Source organism: Nomascus leucogenys, chromosome X, assembly GCF_006542625.1.
Source record: "Nomascus leucogenys isolate Asia chromosome X, Asia_NLE_v1, whole genome shotgun sequence".
Taxonomy (NCBI): Eukaryota; Metazoa; Chordata; class Mammalia; order Primates; family Hylobatidae; genus Nomascus; species Nomascus leucogenys.
The window spans coordinates 50,813,563-50,840,717 of NC_044406.1; the positions used below are offsets into that span (position 1 = coordinate 50,813,563).

A 27,155-nucleotide genomic window follows, 5' to 3' on the forward strand; every position below is an offset into this window, starting at 1 on the left:
AGAAAATTTTAAGAGAACTTACATTCAAGGGACACAGAGGGAAAATGTTAATGTGTAGTTCATTGTTTCTTGTGGAATTTTTTTTTCATTTGGTTTAAGAATGGACAGTGTGTCTAAGGATGTGATTTAAATTTACTTAGGATGGATTTAGCATTGAGGTTAAGACAAAGTTAGCAGAGGCCAACCAGCACTGTGATGCACAACTCCAGGAACTCCATGGTATGCTCACAATTTTCTGTAAGTTGCCTCCACTTCCAAGTGGCCAGTGATTTGTTAAAATACCTTGCCCAAGAATATAACTGATTGATGAAGGGGCATATTTAGGTCAATATAAAATAATAGCAAGTATTTACTGAGAGCTTACTATGTGCTAGGCATTTTCTTAACATTTCAATGTGTATTTAATCCTCACAACCCAATGTGGTAGGTTATTGATATCCTCTTCTTAAAAATGAGTAAATGGAGGCCCAGAGAAATGTAATTTGCCTGAGATCAAATTAAGGTTGCTTAAGATCAAACTGCTAAGAAGGGGCAGTTTGAGTGAGCTAGTGCTCCTAAACACTGGACATTTTTGCTGTGAACCACAGTCAGGGGAAGGTTTAATCTTTAGACTCTTTCCTCAGAGGCTTTTAACTACACACAATTTTGACATGTTTTCCAAGCTCAGCTCACTAAAAACAACTAAAACTGACCTGACTTGTCACTTGGAGTTGACAATCCCAGTGCCTTCTGACCTTTGTGGCACTTATTCGGAACTTAAATAAGACTTCCATGTGCAAGGAGCACTAATTATCATATAACCAAGAATACTAGATAATTATCGTCTAACCTTTGCTAGGTGCTTCAGGATGCCCTTATCTGGCTCAGGTGTGCAGCCTTCTAGACTCCAAGTGACGTGTTGCCCTAAACAGGCAAACGCCCCCTTCTAGGTGGTCCAGTGGCGGGGGATTTTGAGTTTTGGGTCAGCTTGGCACACCGCAGGCAGCCAGCGGTCACGTTTCACTAATACCTCAATTTGCTACAGCTGGTCTGTGGGCTTAGGAACCAGTAACTCTAGAATTGTATAATGCAAAGAACATACACGATTCAAGCAATGTGCCCTGAGCACCTTGTACATCTGTACAATTAAAAAAAAGTTAAAACAGAAGTGCCCTACATTAGGAGAGGAAGTCGAATCGGATGCTGACAGGGTCTCTGTTTGGGGGACGAAGAGGGCCTAAGGGTTTCAAATAGTGACTGCTTCCCCAAACACCAAAGTTCTTATACGTCACACGTCACCCAAGTGGGGTGGAGCCGACGTGCCCCGGAAGTCAAGACGCCCCGCCCCGGGATCGGTGACTCCGCGCCGCGCTGGCGCAGGCGTCGCTGCCGCCGGCGCAGGCGCCACTGCCTCGGGTAACTCCCAGGCTCCGCGCCTGCGCACTGCCGTCCGCCACGCCCCGCAACCTGGGTCCAAGGGGGAGACATGATGCTGTCGGAGCTAGCGGCGCGCCTCAACTGCGCCGAGTACAAGAACTGGGTGAAGGCGGGCCACTGCCTGTTACTGCTGCGTAGCTGCTTGCAGGGTTTCGTCGGCCGCGAGGTGCTCTCCTTCCACCGCGGCCTACTCGCCGCAGCCCCCGGCCTGGGGCCCCGCGCCGTCTGCCGTGGCGGCTCACGGTGCAGCCCGCGCGCCCGCCAGGTGAGCACCTGGCTTGGGGCCTTGACCACCGCCCCCACCCCACCCCTCCTCATCCACGTTCCTGTCCCAGACCCAGAGCGCAAGTGTCCTGTTCCCTCCGCGAGGCGGGGCCAACCGCGACGTCCCTCCCTCCTGGGCCCCTCCTCACCGCCGCCCCCTGTAGTTTCAGCCTCAATGTCAGGTGTGCGCTGAATGGAAACGGGAGATTTTGAGACATCACGTCAACAGAAATGGAGATGTGCACTGGGGAAACTGCCGGCCGGGCCGCTGGCCCGTGGACGCCTGGGAGGTGGCCAAGGTAAGCGCCTGAGGCGGGGACGGAAGGAGGAGGCGGCGGGTAACCCAGCACTCGGGGTGGCTATCTGGTCTTGTGGACGCCGGGGCCTCATAAACAGATGCAGAGAGAGAGATTGATCAAGGGTCTAGGCGGTTCAGGGGTGGTATGGGGGACCCAACCCAGCTTAGTGAAGTAGAAGCTTTCATCTACCCGTCTGCTTCCTGAGGGCATTTGAGTTTGTTACCCCTGCTTGGAAAGTTATAGGAAAGATTTCTACAAGAGATGCTGGGGCAAGATGTAGAGCGAGCATCATGAGCACAGGCAGGGAGGGAGGGAGGCTCTTGTGTGGCCTGTTTGAGGGTAAGGCTCGCTGAACAGCTCATCAGCTCTTTTTTGGCTATAGGATGCCATAAGGATGACAGAGTAAGCCAAGGGAAGTTAGGGCTAAAATAGCACCTTAAGTACCCGGTTAAAGGCACTTTGGGGAGCTGGGAATGGGGAAGGCAGCCGGATCTGTCTTCAGATCTTGGCAATGTCACTAAGTGGATTGAGTAGGAAATTTTTTTGCCCAGTAAGGGACGGAGAGGGACAGCCAGAAGTGGCTTCCTAACACAAATTGACTTTAGCAGTCAGTCTACATGCCAGTAGTTATCAGCAGGCACAGGGTGGGCACTGGAAAGGAGCAGTGCCTGAGAAGCAGGTGATCTGGGTCCTGGCTCAGCTGCTGTGGTGTGACACTGGGCCAGCTTGTGCTCCCCAATCTCAAAAATGAAAGGGATTGGGGCCGGGCGTGGTGGCTCACGCCTGTAATCCCAGCACTTTGGGAGGCCAAGGTGGGAGGAGGGCTTGAGCTCAGGAGTTCAAGACCACCCTGGATAACATGACAAAACCCCGTTTCTACAAAAAATACAAAAATTAGCTGGGTGTGGTGGTGCGTGCCTGTAGTCCTAGCTACTCAGGAGGCTGAGGTGAGAGGATCACTGGAGCCCGGGAAGTCGAGGCTGCAATGAGCCGTGATCACACCACTGCATTCCAGCCTGGGTGACAGAGCAAGACCCTGTCTTAAAAAATTGAACTGTATCAGGGGTCCCCAGACTTTTGGGTATCACGAGCCGGTAAACCCACCACACCTACACCTTCTTCCCCATTTTTTTCCACTGCAGCCATAGAGTTGCTGACTTCTACTTTTACCTAGAAAAGAGAAAAAAAAAAAAAACAGAAAGAAAGAAAACTCTGCCCTTTACAATGCCTGTCCCTCATCTGTTTGGTCTCCATTGCTGCTTTCACACCATTGGAATCCTCTTGTAGCCTATACTACCTCCTTATACCACTCTTTGCTCCTCTTGGTTGCTGTCACCTACAGACCTTCTAGTCCAAACCCCATCCTCTCAGTTTCTGGGCTCCTGATTCTAGCATCCTCTGCTCCACTCCCCCTCAGCCTCCGGCTTGCATGCCCACACCCTGGACTTTGGCACAGAAAATCTCAGTGTCTAACATCCTGCTGGCCTTTGGCACACTTATTCACACACCCCTGCCCCCAACCCTGTGCCCCATACTACTTCCACCCCTTTGAGGCTTCCACTGCTTCCTGAATACCCAGCACCCTCTGCCCTCCTGCCTGCCTTTGTCACCTCAGCTAGCCCAGATTCCATGGCTCATCATTATAATCGGTCCCTTGCTGTTATCTCACCTTTTTTTTTTCTCCTTTCTCTAAACTTGCCTGGCCCAACTCCAGTCCTGATGACAACATTTTCTGCTTCTGATTAGTGGGAAAGAATCTCACAAGGGAACTGACTGGTTTCACTTTCATTCTTGATCATGAGCCCCAGTGGTCTGGCCACATCTCTCTCTAGGCTTCTGTTTCTGGAGACTACTGCTTTTCCCTGGCAAATCCCTGCTCCCATTCCTCCGCCCTTGCTCGTGCTTCACGGAATTGATGGAGGCCCCTGGACATATATAGTTGTCTCTCCTTATCCATGGGGTGTTGCTTCCAGGACCCCCAAGGATACCAAAATCCACAGATGCTCAAGTCCCTCATATAAAATGATGTATGTGGTATTTGCATGTTACTTACATACGTTCTCCTATATACTTTAAATCATCTCTAGATTACTTATAATACCTGATAGAATGTAAGTGCTATGTAAATAGTTGTTATGCTATATTTTTAAAAAATTTCTATTACTTTTTACTGTTGTATTATTTTTCTGAGAATTTTTCATCCACAGTTGGTGATTCTATGAATGTGGAACCTGTGGATATGGAGGGCCGACTATACTTCCTCTTCTTTTTGCCAACACCAACTAATCTCCATGTGCACCATCTATTTTCTTCTGCTACAGAGGAGGAAGGGTGTCTCTCTTATTGCCTCATACCTCCACTCGTGTGTTGGATCTTATCCCTTTTCTCTTGCTCAAGGCCTTTGAGGCTTCAGTTGTCCACTCTTTCTCTCTTGCAGCTCATTCCCATCTCCATAGAAAAGGCTTTACTATAGCCATGGTTTATTTAAATTTTTTTAAAAGAAAGAATTAAACAGTTACCACATGACCCAGCAATTCCCCTCCTAGGTATATTCCCAAGAGAAATGAAAACATACATCCATACAAAAAAATGTACACAGATGTTCATAGCAACTCCATTCACTATAGCCAAAAGGTAGAAACAACCCAAATACCCATCAGCTGATGAATGGAATTTTTAAAATGCAGTATCTCTGTACAATGGAATATTGTTTTGCTGTAACAATGTAACAAAGGAATTAAGTACTGTTACAAGTTACAATGTGGATAAATCTTGAAAACAGTATGCTGAGTGAAAGAAGCTAGTCACATATTACATTTATATGAAATGTCCATTTTATATAGATTCCATTTAGACTCCATTTATAAGAAATGTCCAGGCCGGGCACAGTGGCTCATGCCTGTAATCCCAGCACTTTGGGAGGCCAAGGCAGGCGGATCACGTGAGGTCAGGAGTTCAAGACCAGCCTGACCAACAAGGAGAAACCCCGCCTCTACTAAAAATACAAAAAATTAGGCGTGGTGGCGCATGCCTGTAATCCCAGCTACTCGGGAGGCTGAGGCAGGAGAATCGCTTGAACCTGGGAAGTGGAGGTTGCGGTGAGCCGAGATTGTGCTATTGCACTCCAGCCTGGGCAACAAGAGGGAAACTCCATCTCAAAAAAAGAAAAGAAAAGAAATGTCCAGAATAGGCAAATCTACAGAAGCAGAAGTAGATTAGTGGTTGCCGGGGCTTTGGGGAATGAGGGATGATAGCTAATGGGTATGGGGTTTCTTTTTGAGGCAATGAAAATGTTCTAAAATTGACCGTAGTGATGATTGCACACCTCTTTAAATATGCTGGAAACCACGGAATTATAATGTGTAGATGGGGGAATTATATCTCAAGAAAGCTGTTTTTTTAAAAACGCTTGAATAAATAATTGGAAAATAAGATTTTAAGAGGCTGGATGTGGTGGCTCATGCCTGTTATCACAGCACTTTGGGAGGCAGAGGTGAGAAGATTGCTTGAGCTCAGGAGTTCGAGACCAGCCTGGGCAACATGGCGAAACCCCATAACTGTCTCCACAAAAAAATACAAAAATTAGCCAGGTGTGGCTGGGCGCGGTGGTTCACGCCTATAATCCCAGCACTTTGGGAGGCCAAGGCGAGTGGATCACTTGAGGTCAGGAGTTCAAGACCACCCTGGCCAGCATGGTGAAACCCCGTCTCTACCAAAAATACAAAAAAAATTAGCCAGCTATGGTGGTGTGTGCCTGTAATCCCAGCTACTTGGGAGGTTGAGATGGGTGGATTGCTTGAGCCCAGGAGGTCAAGGCTGCAGTGAACTGTGGTGGCACCACTGTACTCCAGCCTGGGCAACAGAGTAAGACCCTGTCTCAGAAAAAAAAAGAGAAAAAGAAAAATGTCCCTTGATCCATTCTCTCTTGCTATCTCCCCATTTCTCTATCTGCCTCCCATGCACATATCCAGCAGAGCATCTCAAAAAAGAGGTTTCATGCCTATTCTCTTCTCCTCTGCTCCCACTTCCTCTTCAACCAACTCCGCCTTGGCTTCTGCCCCTGCCACTCCACTGCATCTGTGACCTCGTCTCTCTTACCTCCCAGAGCCATTTGGCATTACTGGCTGCTCTTGAAACCCTCTTGGCTTTCCTCCCATCTCCCTGGCTCTTCCTGCTCAGCCTCCTTCTGAATGTCTTTTGGCCTTCCTTGGGACTCAGGGCCGGGCCTCTTCTGTTCCCTTCTTCTCTGATGACATTGTCCAGGCCTGTGGAGTTAAATGCTAACTGGATCCCAAATTGGTGGCTCTAGCCCTGCCCTCTCTTCTGAGTTCTAGATGCACACATCCAACTGCTTACTTGCCCCCTCCACTCCATCGCCTATGGAGCACATTTTATTTAGTTCTAAAGTAGAACAGTTTGTCTTTGCCCCCAACCCTATGCCCATTCCCCATTACCAACTTTCTAGAGTCACTCTTGTTTCATCTCTTTCCCTCTCAGTACCCCCTCTCTCCTTGTTTGTACCTGCAAAATACTTTTGGAATCCTCTTTTCCATCTCCACATCACAACTCTCACCCTCTCCTACCAGGCCTCTGCTGCTCTGAGCATCTGTGGTCGGTCCTTCACACAGCAGCATGTGCAGTCTTCAAATGGGAATTAGATCGTTCTATAACCCTTGCCTAAAACCCTTGGATGGCTTCCCGATGGCCTTAGAATAAACCCCACACCTTTCCAGAGCCAATAAGGCCCTGCACGATTGGGCCTCTGTTTATTTTCCAGCCCCATCTCCTACTCAGCGAAGAGACGGTGGAGGATAGAGAGAGGCAATAACATGTTTCTCACTGCTGTGCATTTGGCATGTGGAACACAGTGGTATGCAATACAATTTTAAGACACTGCTTTCACTGTAAGGATGCAGCAGAGCCTCCCTGTTGGCTTCCAGTTCTGAAGAAAGGGAATAATTACTAAAATAAAATTTTAGCAAGGACAGGCGTGGTGGCTCACGCCTGTAATCCCAGCACTTTGGGAGGCCGAAGCAGGCGGATCACTTGACTCCAGGAGTTTAAGACCAACCTGGGCAACATGGCGAAACCCCATGTCTGCAAAAAATTAGCTAAACATGGTGGTGCATGCCTGTAATCCTCCTAGGTACTTGGGAGGCTGAGTTGGGAGGATCATTTCAGCCTGGGAGTTTGAGGCTGCAGTGATCTGTGATTGTGCCACTGTATTCCAGTCTGGGCAACAGAGCAAGACCCTGTCTCCCAAAAACAAAACAAAACAAAACAAAAACTTTAACATGGAAGAGATTGGCTTATATTGGTGAGGAAATGCCAGACAGGACCTACCTTATAATGGAAAAGAAAAACTACTACACCTGATTTGGAGGTGACTAAGACCCCAGTAACTTTGCATTTTCTTCCCAGCAACAGCTGAATTCAGCAGTTTCTTTTTTTTTCCTTTTTGAGACAGGGTCTTGCACTGTCGCCCAGGCTTGAGTGCAGTTACATAATCTTGATTCACTGCAACCTCCACCTCCTGGGCTCAAGTGATCTTCCCATTTCAGCCTCCGAAGTAGCTGGTACTACAGGCGTGTGCGACTACGCCTGACTAATTTTTTTTGTATTTTTCAGAGCTTCTTTTCTTCAGTTTCATGGCATTAGTTTGCCTGTGATAAGTTAGTTAGCTTCTTTGTTAACCTTTGTAGCATCCATAATAGACTTTTTTTTTTTTTGAGACAGAGTCTCACTCTGTTGCCTAGGCTGGAGAGTAGTGGAGCAATCTTGGCTCACTGCAACCTCTGCCTCCTGGGTTCAAGTGATTCTCCTGCCTTAGCTTCCCAAGTAGCTGGGATTACAGGCGCGTGCCACCATGCCTGGCTGGTTTTTGTATTTTTAGTAGAGATGGGGTTTCACCGTGTTGGCCAGGCTGGTCTTGAACTCCTGACCTCAGGTGATCTGCCCGCCTTGGCCTCCCAAAGTGCTGGGATTATAGGTGTGCGCTCGGCCCAAAATAGACTTCTTTCAGAGGGTCGGCATGTCTGTGGCTGTTAAGGCACAGAAAGATAGTGATGGTACTGGCTATTGTACCTGTTGATAGGGGCCAGCCAGGGTTTACAAAATTCTGAATTATGTGGGGCTCAGGTGTATGATTTCATCACCATCAGGAGTGTAGCCCTGACTCTCCTTGGCATATGTGAGCACTTACCCCAGCCTATTCAGAATGCTTTCATGAGCAGCCCTGTAGGAGGCATTGTAGTTGCTTGCCTATTGAGATGTGTTTTCAGTGGAACAGGTCTCTTAAATAAAAGAGGTTTTTTTGTTGTTTTTTGATTTTGTTTTTATTTTGAAACAGGGTCTTGATCTCTTATCCAGGCTGGAGTGCAGTGGTATAATCAGAGCTTACTGCAACCTTGAACTCCTGGGCTCAAGCAGTCCTCCTGCCTCAGCCTCTTGAGTACCTGGGACTATAGCACACACCACCATGCATGGCTAATTTTTTTTTTAAATAGAGATGGGAGTCTTGCTTTGTTGCCCAGGCTGGCCTTAAACTCCTGGGCTCAAGCGATCCTTCTGCTTTTGCCTCCCGAAGTGCTGGGATTACAGGAATGAGCCACCGTACCCAGCCTATTTGGAGTTCTTATTGCGAGTAACTTTTTGTTCTAGTCCCTTGGCAGGAGTGTACCCTTGTGATTCTTAGCCTAGTAAAGTTGTTGCGTCCTGATATAAGTTGAGAAATATTTCAGGAAAGAAATACGCCCAAGCTTTCCCATAACACTATTTTGGGGGTCCGTGCCATAAAATTCCTACTAAAGGCAAGATCCTGCTAGCTTGAGGCTCTTCTGGTATATCTAGTATCTCCCATCCCCAGATTCCATCCGTAACTCCTATGTGGGTCCTACTCGCCTTGCACCATCTACATAATAATTGCCAGCATTGATGTCCTGGTTACTAGCACGTGCCCAGCACTGTGCTAGTGCTATACCTGAATTCTTTTATTTCATTCTCACAATATCCTTTGAAGTAGATAAGGACAGTTGTCCCCCATTTACTGATAAGGAATCTGAGGGTAACTTGACCAAAGTCACAGCTGGCAAATGGCAGAGCTGGCATTTGAACCCAGTTTGCACTCCAAAGCCCAGACTCTTAATGTAATACTTCCATACCGAACTTCCTCGAGTCGTTTAGAAAGTGTCCACTTTTATTTTATTTTTAAATATTTTTATTTAACAACTCAACCACCGAAATTTCAGTAAGGAAAAGAAAAAAGATGCCTTCTACTTATGCTTTCTGTTTATATGCCATTAAGACAGAATGGAAAACCTGTTATATCATATGTATCTAATAGCAGGGATAGTACAGCCCTTCAGTTATTGCCCTTGGCCAAGGTTTAGCTGTGACACTGTTTCCCTACTTGCATTTTGGGCTCATGAGGCTCTAAGTTGAAACCTCAGTGCATAAGAGAACTTCAGTCATCATTTGGAAAATAGACAAGTAACCATTGCCTTTCCATCTCCTAGAGTTGGAAGAGGCTCAGGTCCCCCTCCTCCCTCCCTTGCTATAGGCCTTCATGCCCCGAGGACTAGCAGACAAACGAGGACCTGAGGAATGTGATGCGGTTGCTCTTTTAAGTCTCATCAACTCCTGCGATCACTTCGTGGTTGATCGAAAGAAAGTCACAGAGGTAAGAGCTGTCAGATTCAAAAGCATACCCTGAGTCAGTTGGGTCTGTGCTGTGAGAGCCAGTCATGCAATACACCTGTGATGCTAAGCCAACCATGCAGGTATAGCATGTAGTAGCTCCCTGGAACGGTGTACAAAGAAAGTTAGACTTGGGTTCGAAGTTGGCATCGCTAAGTAAGCTAGTGTGGCTCATATCATGTCTTCTGTGATGTCCAAGAACTCCAGTGCAAATGCAATCAAGAGTAGTTCTCCTGAATTAGTTTCCTAACAACTCATTGTGCCGTTTGCCACTGAAGTAGATGAACCTAAAAGTCTCTTCCCTGTTCTGCCATAAACAGAACCAAAGCAATTTTCCTTATTAAAAAAAAATACAGAACATTGCATTATTCTGCCTGTTGTGTGCCAGCATTTGAATCCTACCCTTCTGAATCTCATTGGCTAAGCAGCTGCAAGACCAAATGATATGGAACTGAAGAAAATATGAACACTGATGGATAACAGTGTCAGAATAGATCACTGTGCTTGTTAGATTTCCTCTGGGAAATTTAGATTTTTCTCTAGTTCCCCAGAGAACAACCCATACATTTATTACCCTGAAGGTCATTGGAAAGAGTATATAGCTATACCTGGATTAGTTATAATAGATAGAGAAAGTGCACGTATGTTTTGTCTGCATACCAGCAACTACCAGGATTGAGACTCCTTTATGATATCGGCAGAAACAAAGAACTATCATAGTAGTTGACCCCTTTGATATCTTTTAACCAAACTGTGGAAGACTCTATATGAATTATATATTAATACATGATTAGACGACCATTTTTCTAAAGTTAGAGGCCAAAGTTGATTTTCTTTTCATCATGCTTTCCACATCAGGAAACTCCCTGGACCCAGCTTCCTGGTGCTCCAACAGTATTTAAAAGACTTTTGTATTGTCTGCTTCATCCTTTGGGTATACCAAAAGCCGATGCGCTTGCTCTTTGGCAGGTTATTTTAAGTTAGGGGATTTTGGGGGGAATGTGTCATACCCAGCTGGCCACAAAACTTCAAGGCCTAAGGATAGTTGTAGGCTTATTTGTATTTCTTACCCTGACTAATGTATTATTCATGTGGCTGGGGATTGAACATCCCCTCAAGCCTCAACGGCACCGACAGGTACCTACAGGTTATGTTAGGAATTTCTGGATTGATTGAAAATCTGCTCCAGAGACTCAAGGCGGGAGAAAAGGCTGAACTGTTGCCCAGGAGCCATCTTTTTATTCCTAGAATCCTGTGGCCATAATCTGGCTTATTGTCATGTCTTATTTGTCCTGCATGATTTTTTAAAATTTCAAATTAGTTGTCATAAAAATTAAATTTCCAGTTTCTCATGAAAAATCAGAAGATCTGGGAGCACAGGGCTCATATAACTCCCATGGCAGCAAGCCATGTGTTAAGTAGAGGCTGCCCCTTCAGATAGGGCCTCTGCTCTCCCGTTTGCCCCGAACCAGTCTTTTAGTAGGGAGATGACTCCTTACCATTACACATGGCCAGCTTCCCTCAGGCTACCTGCCTGACCCTTGAAGGCAAAAGGAGAACTTCACTTCTTGGTGTCTGCCCTCTAGACAGGATGAAACTAAATATGGCTCCGACTTGTAGGGCTGGAGGGCTGAAGTGTCCTCCACTCTGATACAGGTACATGCCCAATTATGCCCATGATCCCAAGAAAGTTCCAGCCCTTCTCATCTGAAGACTGCTCTTGTTGATTTTGTAATTAACAAAGCCTCTCTATGATTTTTTCTTTGGGGTGAAAGATCTCAGTTTACCCCGTTGTTTGATTTTGAAGCCTTTTATCTTTTTGTCTTTCTGCAGGTAATTAAATGTCGTAATGAGATCATGCACTCTTCAGAGATGAAAGTATCTTCTACGTGGCTTCGAGATTTTCAGATGAAGATCCAAAATTTTCTGAATGAATTCAAGAGCATCCCAGAGATTGTGGCAGTATACTCCAGAATAGAACAGGTAAAAATCATCTTTAATAGTTCTGGCATACAGAATTAAGAGAGAGAAAACAACAGCAGCCACACATTTAGAATTTGAAGTTTATTAGATTTAACCTAAATGTTAGAATGTAAGCAGGGGAAAGAATGCTGATATGAAATCTGCAATCATGCTGTGCTGAGAAGCTTTTCTGTGGTCACAGTGCACTATTAATATGGATCCAGTTCATTATGTTTAATTATAAATTATTTGAGTAATTCAGTAGAATGCCCTTTTCATGAAATCAGTTCATATATTTGTGTGGCAATCCCTCAGCTGTTGACGTCTGACTGGGCTGTTCACATCCCCGAGGAAGATCAGCGAGATGGGTGTGAATGTGAAATGGGAACTTACCTGAGTGAGAGCCAAGTCAATGAAATAGAAATGCAGTTACTAAAGGAGAAACTTCAAGAGATATATCTTCAAGCAGAAGAACAAGAGGTGTTGCCTGAAGAGGTAAAAGAAAAGTGTTATAGGCTCTGTGTGAGTAAACAACACAGAGATTCTGGGGAGGAAGAGTAGCTCATCTTAACAAATAATTAATTGTGTTTTTGATTTATAAGTCAAATAATTTCCAGAAGTGTGAATATGCTTTTGGCACAGATTAATATTATCTCTTAACAAATATTTTCACTTTCACATCAGCAAACATTTGAATGCCTAATCTGTGCCACAAAGTGGAAAAATGTGATAAAGGCTACAATAGAATTCTGAAAAAAATGCTCCAGACGTTCTCTGCTGGTCAGGTGGATTGCCAAAAAAGATTTTGCCAAGAAGATGCTGTTGAGCTGTGGCTCACAGAATCAAGTAAGAGTCTGACAAATTGGCAAGAGAAAAAGATTCTTCTTGGCACAGGGCACAGTACTTGCAAAAGCAGGAAAGGGTAGTCTGAGCCTGGGCAAGAACAGGTGAGCACACGAGCTATGGCCAGGTTTGTGGATGGTAAAGTGGGCTGGAGCCACATGCCAAAAGGTTTTCTAGGCCATGCCACGGGGTTTGGGCTTCATTCCCAAAAAGCAGTCAAGAAAGGGTGATAGGATCAGATGCAGCTTTTAGAAAGTTAACTCTTGTGGTAGTTGGAGGTTGGATGAGTGGCTAGCAATTACCCAGAAGGCTCTTGCAGTCGTGTGAAGGTGAGAGAACAGAAACTAGGGGCTGTGGAAGAACTGGATTCTGGAGGCAGCACCTGAGCAGAACTGATGGATCTTGGCCAGAGAGATTACTTGGAGCATGGCATGGGGCTGGAAAAGGGTGGAGAAGGTAGGGAGGGGAGTGTTTAAGGGATCATCAGTGTTTCCAGTTTAGGACCTGCAGGCTAATGATGGTCTAAACTCCCAAGTACAGGAGGAACAAATCTCCTTTGTTACATGCAAGGTATAAAAGAAATTAACAGTACTAGAATTATATTCCAGTAAGGTTCAGAAATATTCCAGCACCGGCTGGATTAGACTTCTAGATCACCAGGAGATATTGGAAAAATCATTTCACCTCTCCATTCCTCCTTGTCCAAGGAAAGTAGTTTTGCTGGTTACCTCATTAAACATAGGGAGAGTTTATTAAATGCAAATTCACGGAGCTGTGCTCCTTGCAGATAACTATACCTGTATTAACCATTCCAGCTTTGATCCAGGTGCTTTATTCAGTGTGGTGAGCCCCTTTAGCACAAGGACTTGGTACCCCTGGTACCATGGGTGTGCCCACCGTGGTACACCATAGGTATTTAAAATGATGTATTAGAATGTTTATCTTCTCTTTTCTAAATCCATGTGTTTGAGTTCCTCTGTCTTTATTTTATAATGCCATTAGAGCCCCAGTTTTCTTTCTGCTGCTGTTTTCAGAAGCTAGAGCCAGGGTTTTGTGTCAGTTGAGAGCTGGAAGGGAACCTGGCAGTCATCTTATATCCCCTGCTTTGCATGTGAGGCAAAGGCACCAAGGAGCTTGCACTGGGGCTGAGGGCTGGCCCGCAGGTCTCCCCCTTCTGATCCTGTGGCTTCCCACCTGCTGTGCTGCAGATCTTACATACTGAGGAGCTGGCAGCTGTACGTTTTGAACCCCCATTATCTCTGTTTTACAGAAAGGAAATAGGGATTAGTTGGCTTGTCTTCTGGGTGGAGTCTCTAGGTGGAGTTGATAAATTCTCATTTTTCATGCTTTCTCTTCAGCAGACCATGGCATTTCTCATAATATTTCAGTTGATCAAAATGTGAGGATTGATTGGCATGTTAATCTCAAAAAAGTTGGAGGTCAGGTTTCTACATATATGAAATTTGACGTCTTCTGAAACTTCAGTACCCTATATGATTATCCATCTTCTTTAGGGTTAGTTGCCAAAGTCAGAGGATTTGTTAAGACCAGATTTCAATGAATCTAAAATGCTGTCAATTGTAAAACATACCATTATTTCAGTTACTTCTAAGAAAGAAAAAATAATGCTGCCAGTTTATTACAAGACACTATCAATGGTAAGATGCATTCTCATTTGAGACGTTACAATAGGAAAAAATGTGCATCCCAGGATCAGGAAATACAGTGATTGTATTATGACCCCAGGGCTTTTGTTATAAATGTTATCAAGACCTGTTTCTTGTTTTTGTTAAAACAGTAGGGGTAAAGGTGAAGTGCGGTGGCTCTTGCCTGTAATCCCAGCACTTTCAGAGACCAAGGTGAAAGGATCACTTGAGCCAGGAGTTTGGGACCAGCCTGGGCAATGTAGGGAGACCCCATCTCTTCAACCAACCAAAAAAAGTAGGGGTAGGGTTAGAAAGCTAAGTTGAGAAAAATGATTGATGGTGGTAATTCAGTGTGACAGCTCCTGCAAACACATCATGGAGTGCCACAGAGAGCTCACCATCTCCACGATTTTCTATTCGTTTGGTGAACCTTAAAGGTATAGAACATTAGAAAAAGTGGGCTCACATTAAAATACACTGTGCATGCATTGCTGTGATTGTGAGCTTTTTTTCTGCTTCGGAGCCAAATGGGAGTAGCAGCTGCTCGGCCCCCTTGTAACACATGTGGAGTTTGTGTCGGCCATGGGCTCATCTGCCCCAGAATTCGGCTGCCACCTAAGTGCCCTTCACATAGTCCTGCCAGCCCTCATTGCTCTGTTAGGATCTGGGAGTTAAAAAAAATCAAACTAAAGAACATTGAGCACAGTTAGTGGCTAAAAAACTTGAAAATAATTTTCACAGACTTTAAAATCATGACTGATTTCTTAAATCCTGGTGAGGGAGCCACCTTCACAGAGACCTGCGGGGAAGCTTAGGGATAAGGGACTATGACAGTGTGTACTCAAGGCCATTGGGGAAAGGATAGAAGATGGCTCTTCATTCATTATATTCTAGAAATTTTTATTGAGTACCTACTGTGTGCCAGGCACAGTTCTAGAAGCTTGGTATGCATCAGTGAATGAAACAGACAAATATCTCCAGAGTGGGAGACAGATACTAAACAGTAAACATAATAAGATAATAATGTGGGGCAGTAGAAGGAGAAATCCAGTGTAGAGCAGAGGGAGGGTGATCAGGATTGGCAGAGTGGGGACGAATGTCAGGTTGCAGTAGGGTAGTTAGGGTGGCCTCTTTGGGAAGGTGAGACTTAGCAGTACCTTGAAGGAGGTGAGGATTAGCCATGCGTGTATCTAGGGGAAGAGGATTTGAAAGAATAGTGGGTGAAGAGGTCAGAGAAGTGAAGGGAAAGGAAGCAGGTCCTACTGGGCCTTGTGAGCCATTGGGATGACAAAAGGAGCCACTGGCTGCAGTGGTGAGGGTACCCCGGGGTACTGGAGGGGAGGGGGCCAAGATAGAAGCAGGTAGACTGGTAGGAGGCTACTGCAGTGGACCAGGTAAAAGATGGTGGTAGCCAGGCTGAGGGTAGAAGTGTAGGGGTGATGTGAAGGTGGGCAGATGTGGCATGTGAGAGAAAGAAAGAGATCAAATCAAGGCCAAGAGTTTTGGCTTAGGTGACTGGAAGAGTGAAGTTGCCGAGCGTCTTTTACCTCCAACAGTAGACCAGCACGTAGTAGACTGTCAGCAAATTGGACATTTATTAAATGAATGTAGTTAGGAAGGAGGGAATGGACCAGAGATGCTGCTAAGTGCTTTTAGTAGCTTATTTCTGATCCTCACAAGAATCCTGGGTGGTGGTGTTATCATCATCCTTAATTTGTATACCTAGAAGTAAGCTCAGAGAGGTCAAATGTCTTGGCCAAAGTCACACAGCTAGTTAAGTGACAAAGCTGGGCTTCAATGTCCAAGTCTGAATTTTCTACGTTCCAAATTTTTCTAGTACTTTCAGTTTTTCCATCTCTGCTTTCTCTTCCCCCTTTACATATAAACATGCAAAGCCTTCCCTGTACTTAATACTTTTTTTTAAAGCCTCCTTTTGATTCGTCCTCCCAACCCCAAGCTAAAATAATCACCCCAGCCATAACACCTCTTAAGCACATTTCAAGAGTAAATGCATTTGTTGCATTTCACAAAGGAGAAAACAAGTTCCAAGAAATGTCAGCTATGGGACACTCCTGTTGAAGATAATGGGAAAGAAAGGCAATTTGGGATGGAAAAGAGAACTGAAACCTTGAGCAAAAGAAAAGAAACTTAAGTGGAACAGAGCACATCAGTCCTGAGAGTCTGCAGGGGGGGTCAGGAGGTAGCAGCACAAGGACCGCCGTTCCCGGGTTATCGTGTGAGAAAGTCTCCGCTCAAGTGGAGGGGCACCCCACTGAGGGCAAAAGTCCATCTGGGAGCATGCATGTGGTGCCCAGGCCCTGCTGGTGCCATCACGGACATCTGATTAGAGCCTCGGGAAGACCCTGAGGTGTGTCTAGGGCACTGGGCACGGTCACTGAGAGCTAATGATGCAGTGCCCACAGTTCCTAATGCATGCTGTGAACAGTGTCATCCGTGTGATCTTCATTTCACGTGTCTGTGGTTTCCAGATTTATTATTTAAAGCCCAAGCATCTTGCAGGAGCTTTAGGCTAGTTTCCAGCTATGTATTAACCAGCTCCTGAAGGGCACATTTCCGGTCTACTTACTGACCAATCTGAAACCCTCTGGTCATCTGCAGCTCCTCCCTGTCCCTCCCCGCTCCCTGTGCGTCCTGGCCACAGCCGTCCACCTCCCTCCCATCCCCAGCAGCCATGATCTGGCATCCGGCTCTTTCATTTGCTTACTTCACGATAACGTGAGTATTTGCTGGGGTTCCACCCCAGACCTACTGCACAGGAATCAGTGATGTACACTCTGTAGTTTAAGAACTACTGCTCTCTTAGGGCAGGGTGCTCCATTATTTTTCTTCATTAGATTTATATAACCCTGACTTAACTTGCAGTTGAGGGTTCCCCATTTAAAAGCATTCATTGCTGGGCACGGTGGCTCACACCTGTAATCCCAGCACTTTGGGAGGCTGAGGCGGGCGAATCACCTGAGGTCAGGCGTTTGAGACCAGCCTGGCCAACATGGCAAAACCCCGTCTCTACTAAAAACAAAAATTAGCTGGGCGTGGTGGCACGTGCCTGTAATCCCAGTTACTCAGGAGGCTGAGGCATGAGAATCACTTGAACCCGGGAGGCAGAGGTTGCAGTGAGCCGAGATCACGCCATTGCACTCCAGCCTGGGCGACAGAGCAAGACACTGTCTCAAAAAAACAAAAAATACACACACACACACATACACACGTATATATATATATATATATATATATATATATACACACACACACACGTATATGTATATACACACACGTATATATGAGCATATGTATATATCCATATATATAATAATTCAGGTACAGAATTCAAAAGAAAAGGGCATTTTATTTGTACACATACATGGATGTGTATGTATAAAATGAAGCCCTTTCATGTAAAGGCAGGAAGTTTTAAAGCAAAAAAATGGAAGGAGACAAGCAAATACTCCCTTGTGTACCCCCAGAACCAGTTATTCTGGGTCACTTTTTTATTTTTTGAGTGGAGGATGCTTTGTTTTAAAGTATTTGTTTTGTTTTTCAAACTTTAACCTGTCTGTGGACAGATGCCTGTAGCCAAGATTTCTGTCTCTTGGGCACATGAGTAGGAGCCAGTCTGGAAGCTAGTAGGTTTTTCATTTGAATTACACATCTGCTGTAAAATCGTCTAAGCTGTACATTGCATGGTTTCCTCTTGCAGCTCTCAAATCGACTAGAAGTGGTGAAGGAATTTCTGAGAAACAATGAGGATCTTAGAAATGGCCTTACAGAAGATATGCAGAAGCTAAACAGCCTCTGTCTACATCAAAAACTGGATTCACAGGAACCTGGGAGACAAACACCTGACAGGAAGGCCTGAGGTGAGTTCAGGCAGATGATGGTGTTAAAGAAGGACAGAATCGCCTCATCTCTTTCATGTCTGTTCTCTCATGTGAGGCCATCACGAACACACAACAGTCTAATCTGAAGTTTTCCTTTGTCCTTATTGTTTCAAAGAAAGGACACTGAGGTTCGTGTTCTTTACTTAATGATTCTTAACGTCTGTGAAGTAATTCAGCATCAACTCCCTGTTTAGCCAAATATACCTGAAGTCATTGGTCTAGAATTAAATGAATCAGCTTTATAACATAATCAAAAAGCATTTCTGCCTTAAAATGACACCATTGATGCCTAGCTCTTACCATGGCATTAATAGCAATTGACTAGTTTCCGTAAGGCGAACTTCTTAAAATGAGTAACTGTCTTCAGCATTTTACTTTTTCCCCCCTCAAATAAAAAAATAAATAAAACATTCTCTTTCCTTTTAGGTTGCCCGTCAACAAAATCAGGCATGTTCTGTGAAAGTCAGCATGGCTTCCATCTCAGACATCCTTTTCTGTGCAAAAGGAAAAAATTACCAGAGTATTGTACCCAAACAAAAAGGAATTTTTGTTGTTTTGTCCTGGACTTTCCTCTAACTCTTTGGAACTATTTTAATATTTATAAACTTGGGGTTGTATAATCTATTGCAATCAAAAATATTAGATACTCTATGCCAAAACTTGCTACCAGGCCAGGCGTGATGGCTCACACCTGTAATCCCCAGCACTTTGGGAGGCCGAGGCGGGTGGATCACCTGAGGTCAGGAGTTCGAGACCAGCCTGGCCAACATGGCAAAACCCCGTCTCTACTAAAAAAAAAAATAAAAAATTAGCCGGGCGTGGTGGCATGTGCCTGTAATCCCAGCTACTCGGGAGGCTGAGGCAGGAGAATCGCTTGAACCTGGGAGGCAGAGGTTGCAGTGAGCTGAGACCATGCCACTGTACTCCAGCCTGGGCAATAGAGCGAGATTCTGTCTCCCAAAAAAACAAAAAACAACAATAAAACTTCCTACCATCCCAGGGATTTTTTGCTATTTAAAAGGTGAATTTCTTTTCTGGTCCTAAACTGTAGCTGCTTAACTTAGTAAAGGCTGTGTTTGGCCAGGCCTGTGCCAGAGGCTCACCTGGAGTGCTCCACCCACTGGCAGGCAAGTCCTATTCCTGTTCACCCAGGATGTCCAAGGCTGGGCTGGGATATAAATGTTGGGATAGGAAAGAAATATTTCCTTTTTAGAGGAAAGCAAGAAGAAACATTGCCTGAAAGGTGATTTTCTAGTCATTTCCAATTAGTACAGAAATGTTACTGCCTCTGGGTGCAGTGGTTCACGCCTGTAATCACAGCGCTGTGGGCGGATCACTTGAGCCCAGGAGTTTGAGACCAACTTGGGCAAGATGGCGAGACCCCATCTCTACAAAAAATTTAAAAATTACCTGGGCATGGTGGCACACACCTTTAGTCTCAGCTACTCAGGTGGCTGAGATGGGAGGATCCCTTGAGCCCAGGTGGTCAAGGGTGTGGTGAGCTATGATCATGTCACTGCACTCTAGCTTGGGTAACAGGACAAGACGCTGTCTCAAAAAAAAACCCCTAAAAACTGTTACTACTAGGTTGGAGTAGCCTAAGGCAGTAGGGCAAGGAGGTGGGCCCAGGCTGGTCTGTGGGGAGCTGGAGAATGATGACTGGAGTGACCAGTGGACAGGCAGGACCCAGGCCAGCATTACAAGTGGGGATGTCAGGCAGGAGCAGGGGAGCTTCTCACTTGGCAGCTGGTTTATGGTACACTTTTGAAAAGTAAGCTCCCGGGGCCTGGCCCTCACATGCTCAGTGAATATTTGACTGAAGGGTCCCCTCATAGCTTGGGAGTATTCACAGGCCTAAATGTTAGTTATACTATTAACTAAGCCTGGTCCTTCATTACAAAATTTAAAACTGAAATTGCAACATTCTTGTGGAAATTCAAAGACATCATTTTCTTTCAACAAATTCACACATTCGTTCATGCTTCTTCTATACCTTTTACCCCTAAAGTCATCCACTCCTGACTTCCTCCTGCTGGTTTCCCAAACTGCGCAATGACTGCCCCATCATAGGCAGTGGTCCGTGGAGTCGGCCTCACTTTCACCTTTCCCCGCATCTACTTGTTTCCAAGGCCAGTGGTACTTAACTGGGTCAAGTTGCCTGTGCACCTTCAGGAACAGAATTGCCATGTTCCTCGCTGCCAGCAGGAAAGGCTGCATTCCAAGCCCAGTGAAGATGTGTGCCTGTCCAGCCGCCCACCAAGGATGTCATCTGTAGAATGGGTGGAGGGCAGGGGTTTATTTGGTGTATATTTTTACATTTAAATGCACTTAATATCACTCTGTAAAGCCCGGATGAATGCAAATGTGCCTGTAACTTCCTCCTTTAATCTGTCCAGGTAATATTTAGTCTTTAGTCTTACATTTTCTTTCTCCCTTCGTTTCATGAAATTCCTTGAGAAAACTTCAACAGTAAAGAAAGAAATTTCGTTCATCTCACAACTCTTCCAAACGAAGAAACTTAGTGAAATATTTCCGAGCTTCTAGATGTGAGGTACAAAACTTGGGATCAGTGGGATCAAATGGAATCTTGATTCACTAACCAATTTAAGATCTGACTTCTAATTTTAGGAACTTTGGGTTATGAACGCTTCCATTTTATACCTGTGTCTAGTTAGTTTCTGCCTATCTATCCAAGAAGCTTTTATCAAGGGTCCACCATGTGCCAACCACTGAAGTAGATATAAATACAAGGATGTATAAGGTATGGATGATGGTATACGAGTTGTCATCTTACTGGATTTGTCCGCTCTGATAAAGATACGGTTCCGAAAACTTTTTAAAGCCCTAGAGAGGGCTTTAAGGCAATGTAGCATCATATATAGAGACATCAACCTGTTCATATCTTTCTATTTAACAGAACTGTGCACCTGGGCACAAGGGTGTGCACAACAGGATGTGTACAGCAGCACTGTTAAAGTGTAGCACATCCATACTACAGGATCTTACGCAACTGTTGGAAAGAATGAAGCAATGCTGCACTGTGGTCATGCAGTGATCTCTAAGACATATTAACTAGAAAAGCAAAAGATTAAACAATGCATAGCAGCTGGGCGCGGTGACTCACGCCTGTAATCCCAGCACTTTGGGAGGCTGAGTAGGGCAGATCACCTGAGGTTAAGAGTTTGAGACCAACCTGGCCATTGTGGCGAAACCCTGTCTCTACTAAAACTACAAAAATTAGCCGGACATGGTGGCACATGCCTGTAATCCCAGCTACTCGGCAGGCTGAGGCAGGAGAATCGCTTGAACTGGGGAGGTGGAGGTTGCAGTGAGCTGAGATCACACCACTGCATTCCAGCCTGGGTGACAGAAGGAGACTCCGTCTCTTAAAAAACAACCAAAAAAAAAAAAAAAAAAAATGCATAGCAAGCTGTAATGCTCTTTGTGTTTTAGAATAGTAGAGGTGTGGAAAGTTGTTTGCTTTTCCCCAGTTTTTTTTGCTGTGTTACCTCTGAAGGGAATTGAGGTAGAGGGGAGAGTTAGAAGGAATATTTGGCTTTTCTATTTTATATCCTCCTGGGTGAAATTTTTACAACAGACATGTACTGGTGTATTTTGAAATGTTTTTAAATTTTTGTATTTCAAAATAATAAAATATAAATTCAAACTGCAAGCTGGCTGTGTCGCATTTCCTGGGCTATGTTGTAGCCTCCATTCCTCCATTTTGTAGCTCCACCTCCAGGGTCACCTGCAAATTGTCAGGGTCACCTGCAAATTGTCAGGGTCGTGGGAAGACCAGCAAGTGGATCACTTTCTACATAGGGCTGTCTGTTTCATTTTGAAGCGCCTTGTCTTCATCCAGCAATATGATTTGTTCTCAGCCTCTCCCTGGGACACAATATGTGGCTCATAGTTTTGAAAGAATTAGAGGAAAAAAAATGTTATTAGCATTATAGTTGAAAAGATAAAGCAGTTCTTTGGATTTAGGCTGTTCTTCACCAGGGAGCTCAGAGTACCTAAGGAGGAAGATACTACGTATTCAACTCAGAGTAAAACACCTGATTCTGGGAAATGACTAAAGTGTGTTGGTGACAAAAACTGGAAAACTAGCTCTGCCAATTCAGAAAATGTTACTGGTTTTATAAAGTTGTGGAGATCTGTAGACAGTTTAAATTGCCAAGGTTAGAAAGGATTACGTTTGAGAGTTTGGGAAGATTATGAAATGATTGTTACCCTAATGATTTAAAAAGTTCATTTTTATTAAAGTATGAATTACTTACTTGGCTTTAAACACTAATATCCTAGACAACAAAGGGTCTAAGTGAACCCAGCTAACTTAGTTGGGTGGGCATATTATGAATTAGATGCCATAAGTGGAGCATTGCATTATTGTGGAGGTGTTGCAATCTTTTGGCTATTTCCTCGAATCGTTTTGACCTCTAAATTGTAAGTACAGAGTAATAGGAAATTAGCAGCAGAGATTACCTCCTTTTCCCTCACCAGGTTAATTAGAAACCTACCTGCTCTGAAATGTCTTCAACAGACAACGGCCTGTTATTGAAATAGACTCAAATTACAAAATGCATATTGTAAGACAACCTAAAAATATATTAATTTCTACTCATGAAATCATTAGTGAAGTGGATATAAAGTTACTCATTTCATAACTTGAAGCACTGGTTTCTAATACTGCATTGTAGTCTGAATTATCTAAAACATTAAGACCCACTGTTATCTTCCAGAGATTTCTGCTTCTCAAACCCATGCTCTATGATATATGCATGTTAGTAATGACCACAAAACCGTAAACTGAGCATTTTGTGACCTCTCTTTGGGAAGGTAGGCAACAAATTTACATGCTTTACTTTCCTACTGACTACCAGAAAGGCGTGAGAATTCTTATTTTAGCACCACGTGTGGTAGCCAGCATCCAGGATGGCCCCTAACAATGCCTGCTTCCCATCCTCATATTGTCCTCCCACAGTGTACCAGAGTTGCTTTGTGTGAACACAGCAGAAGTGATGGTATGTGACTTCCAAGATGAAGCTGTAAAAGGCTAGAACTTCCATCTTGGGCTATCTCTTGGAACACCACTCTGGGGGAAGCCACTTCACAAGCAGCTATATGGAGAGGCCCAGATGACAAGGAACTGAAGCCTCCTACAAACAACTATGAATGAGCTTGGAAGCGGATCTTCCAGCTCCAGTCAAATTTTCAGAGACTGCAGCCCCAGCTGACAGCTGACAGTCCCTGAGCCAGAAGTCCCCCACTAAATCACTCCCAGATTCCTGACCTTCAGAAATTACATCAGATAACTGTTTTAAACTAAGTGTTGGGGTGATTACACGGCCATAGATAATTAATACACTACCCCCGTAGTTCGTTTCCCACCCCCCTATTCCCCACTCCCCCCCAACCCCGTCCCCACATGCAGAATTTCATGAAACAGAGTGCCCACAAAGAGGACTTCTGCTTTAATGCCAGAGAAGATAAAGGGGAATCTTCTAGAATTCCACTAATGTGCCTGTTTTGTCCAAGAACTGACGTCTTCAGAATCTTTGATAGTGCTTTTAAATTTCTTTGCATTTGAAACCTCTATCTAAAGCAGGGTTCAAACACTTCTAAACACCTACTTTGGGGTTCACCAGTAAACACTCTGGAACTTTCCGCATCCTTCAGAGGCAGGGACGGGAAATTTTTGGGTCAAATCGTAGAGGGCAGCCCCTGCTATGTAGGTAATGGCCTTAGCCTACTGCCCCACCAGCCCACCCTTCTCGTTTCCCTTTTCTCGGCCCTGTGGTTTAAGAATCCGTAGAAACCCCCAAGATTCCTAGGGGAATACTCCGAGCTGCCACTGTTGACCACTGACCCCTCACCCCCAGCTCTAGCTAGCATTCAACAGAGTGATAGGTAACCAGTTTTGCAAACTGCCATTTCCCCTGTTTTTAAGGATAAGAAAAGGAGGAAAGAATGATTTTGTCGTTTTACCTATTTACCTAGAATCCAGGGTTGATGGCAATTGTCCTCAGAATTCTTTATCCTGTCTCCATGGCTGATTCTATAATTGCTCTCCGTCACCAAGAGATCCTAGGTTCTCTTGAGGACTCCTTAAGGCTATACTGTACCTCACGACATTCATTTAAAACCCACTTGGAAACATTTCCCTCAGTAGAAAGAGCCCCCAGATTTTTTTTGATGTACAGATTTGTGACTGCACCAAGTTGTGAGTCATATGTGATACTAAGCAACCCTGTTTGCTCTGGACATCCAAAACAAGTAACAAAAATATGTTCCCAAGACAGCTTAAAAAAAAAAAAAAAGCTACGAGTTAGTGCATACTGTGAAGTGCTTTTCATTCAAAATCTTCCTCCCCCATATAAACTATCTTGAGTTGCAGGTCCTGTGAAGAGAAAGACCAGCTAATCCACCCTCCCCTTCTAAAAAACATTTCCAGTTTACAAAAGAGGCAACACTCAACTTCAGTTCAATGTTACTTTGTATTTCTTTATTAATCAAACTGCAGGTTTAAGTCAGATTCGCACTGTTTTAGAGTCAAAACCGAGGTCTTCATTGGTCTTTTTTCAGGAGGAATGACAGTTCAGTGCTTGTGACCTGCAGAGATGAGGATCAGGCCCTCTCAGTTCTTAAGAAGCCTGTTTCGGGGGCTGGGAACCCGGGCTGGTGGCGGCGTCGGCGGTAGCCGGAGGTTCGCGGGCTTTAGCCTCGGCGCCGCCGCCGTAGTAGTAGAGTAGGTAGCGACTGGCCTGCACACTCTGCGCCATCACGTTGGTACAGTGGCACGCCATCAGCAGCAGGTTTCGAGGCTGTACGCGGTAGGCGAAGCGCATGAAAATCGCCGAGTACAAGATAAGCGCTGTCGTCATGCGGCCACTGATGATCTCCGGCGACGCCTTCATGTCTTTAAAGGCAGCCAGCGGAAGGCCCCAGTTGAACACGGGACCCCAGAAGTGAGTGCTGCTCACGTATTCCCGGAACTCCTTGCTCTGGAAGTTATCTCTCATCTTCCGCCACAGTACCGCCACCCTCGCCATGATGGAATAGCCGTAGGCGTGCCTACGGACCAACAGCCAGACCACAACGAAATAGAGGGCAAAGCCCAGTACCCGCAGCCGACCCTGACTGGGCGCACACTCGCGACCTCGAGCCTTCGCGTGGCTGCCACAAAGTGCGCCGACGGCACGTGCCGCTCTTCTGTCGGAATGAAAGGGCGTGGTTTCACCCTGGCGCCTTCGCGTTGACTGCCGTAAAGTGCGCCAGACGGCACGTGCCTCTGTGCTGTTGGGGCGAAAGGGGGTGGCCTTACCCGCGGGCCTTTGCCTGAATGCCGTTAGAGTGCTGCAGACGGCACGTGCTCTTGTTCTGCGGGGGTGCAAGGCCGTGGCTTTGCCCTCGCGCCTTCATGTAACCGCTGTAAAGTGCTCCAGACTACATGCCAATGTTCTGCGGGGATGAAAGGGCGTAGCTTCGCCCTTGCGCCTCTGCCTGACTGGTGTAAAGTCCTCCAAAAGCACGTGCAGCGGTTCTGAGAGGGTGAAGGGGCCTGGCCTCATCCTTGCACCTTTGCCTGAATGCCGTAAAGTGCTCCAGACAGCACCTGCCGCTGTTCTGTGGGGGTGAAAGGGCGTGGCTTGGCTCTTGGACAGACGTGACTGCTATAAAGTGCTCCAGACAGTACGTGCTGCTGTTGTATGTTCCTGTGGGGGTTAGGGGAGGGGCGCAGCCTCACCCTTGCACTTTTGCGCTTTCCATGGACTGCCATAAAGTGCATACAGCATGCGTGCATGTGTGTGTCCTCTGGCAGAAGTGGAACCACAGCCTCAGCCTTCATTCCCCACAGGGCTGCAGCTGCTTTTAAGTGCTGAGGGTTACTCGTGCCACCCTGAGAGGAGAGGGTCAGGCTACCTGCTTCTCAGCCATGCAAAGGGGAACTGCTTGTTCTGCCTAGTCCCTGGACAGTGTTGACTAGATGTTGATACAAAATTCCTCAACCAGGTTCAGAATTTTAGCCTTTACACAATTTGCCCGAGTGTTACTTGCAGACATAGTGACATTTCACCTTAACATTTTAGCATCTGTCTCTTAAAAACAAGGATAGACCCCTACTTAACCACAATGCAGTAATCCACACTATAATATGCAGAGCATATTTAAATTTTATAGCTTTACGGCTGTTTTTTTTTTTTTCCTTCTTATTGGAGGGGGAAGCCAGGATTCAATCAAAATTCAAGTTTAGTTAACTCCTTTGATTAATATTTAATCTAGAAAAGTTCCCTGGCTTTTTGTCTTTCATGACATGGACATTTTTGAAGAGTCCAAGCTCGTCGCTTGTCAGAATGTCTTTAAGTTGGATTTGTCTGTTTTCTCATTAGATTTACGTTAAACATTTTTTGATAAAACAACTTCACAAGAGATGTTGTATTCTTAGTGCATCACAATGCGAGGCACATGATGTCACTTTGTTGCAGCATTGGTGGTACTAAGTTCGGCCACTTAGTTAAGAAGTTATCCGCGGAGAAGCTGCGAAGATGGCGGAGTGAGGCGTGCGGCTGTAAATTGGCCTCTGGGCGGGGGCCGGGCTAGCCCCCGGGAGGCCGAGTGCATCTGTTGGACCGTGCGAAGAGAAGAAAAAAAGAGATCGGCCAGAGGAAAGGAACTAACCGAACATTCTTCCTCTCTACCTTACCGAGGGGAGTGGTCATCTACACTAAAGCAGAGGTTCCTTATCACGGGAAGAAAATTTTCCTTGACCATTAGGTGCTTTTATATTCATCTCAAAAACAAAATTCTGAGCTCAGGACTTGGCAAATTCAATACAGAGGAGCTCCTAGGATTCCAGTTATCCTGCCAACTTCTCCAGGAAGAAAGAAACAACTTGCATGGGTCTTCTGCTGTTTGCTTAATTATAAAGACATCATTTTGCAAGCTGAAGGCTGTTTCATTTTAAACAGGTGCTTAGGTGGTGGTATTCGTGAATACTTTTCATTCCAAGCAAGAAGACTAAATAAGTAGCAAGTATGGATGACTTTAGGGTTTAAAAAAAATGTCTTCCAGTTTCAGCCACTACCACGATAAGCACAGTGGAGATTGCAGCAGTAAATTCCAAATATGTG

The 27,155-nt window shown here is 45.2% G+C and overlaps 2 protein-coding genes across 2 annotated transcripts; one reads left to right on the plus strand and one right to left on the minus strand.

Annotated features, from left to right (window-relative positions):
- The first annotated feature begins 1,340 nt into the window (after nt 1-1,340).
- On the plus strand, nt 1,341-21,697 carry CXHXorf38 (chromosome X CXorf38 homolog). Its single transcript, XM_003271007.3, has 7 exons — nt 1,341-1,681; nt 1,845-1,979; nt 9,538-9,657; nt 11,508-11,657; nt 11,952-12,131; nt 17,844-18,003; nt 18,451-21,697. Exons 1-6 carry the CDS (start codon nt 1,466-1,468, stop codon nt 18,000-18,002), a joined length of 960 nt encoding a protein of 319 aa, XP_003271055.1. The 5' UTR covers nt 1,341-1,465; the 3' UTR covers nt 18,003; nt 18,451-21,697.
- Nucleotides 21,698-24,512: 2,815 nt separating this feature from the next.
- Nucleotides 24,513-25,076, minus strand: MPC1L (mitochondrial pyruvate carrier 1 like). The gene has a single exon (XM_003271006.3). It carries the CDS (start codon nt 25,074-25,076, stop codon nt 24,669-24,671), a length of 408 nt encoding a protein of 135 aa, XP_003271054.1. The 3' UTR covers nt 24,513-24,668.
- Nucleotides 25,077-27,155: the final 2,079 nt, after the last annotated feature.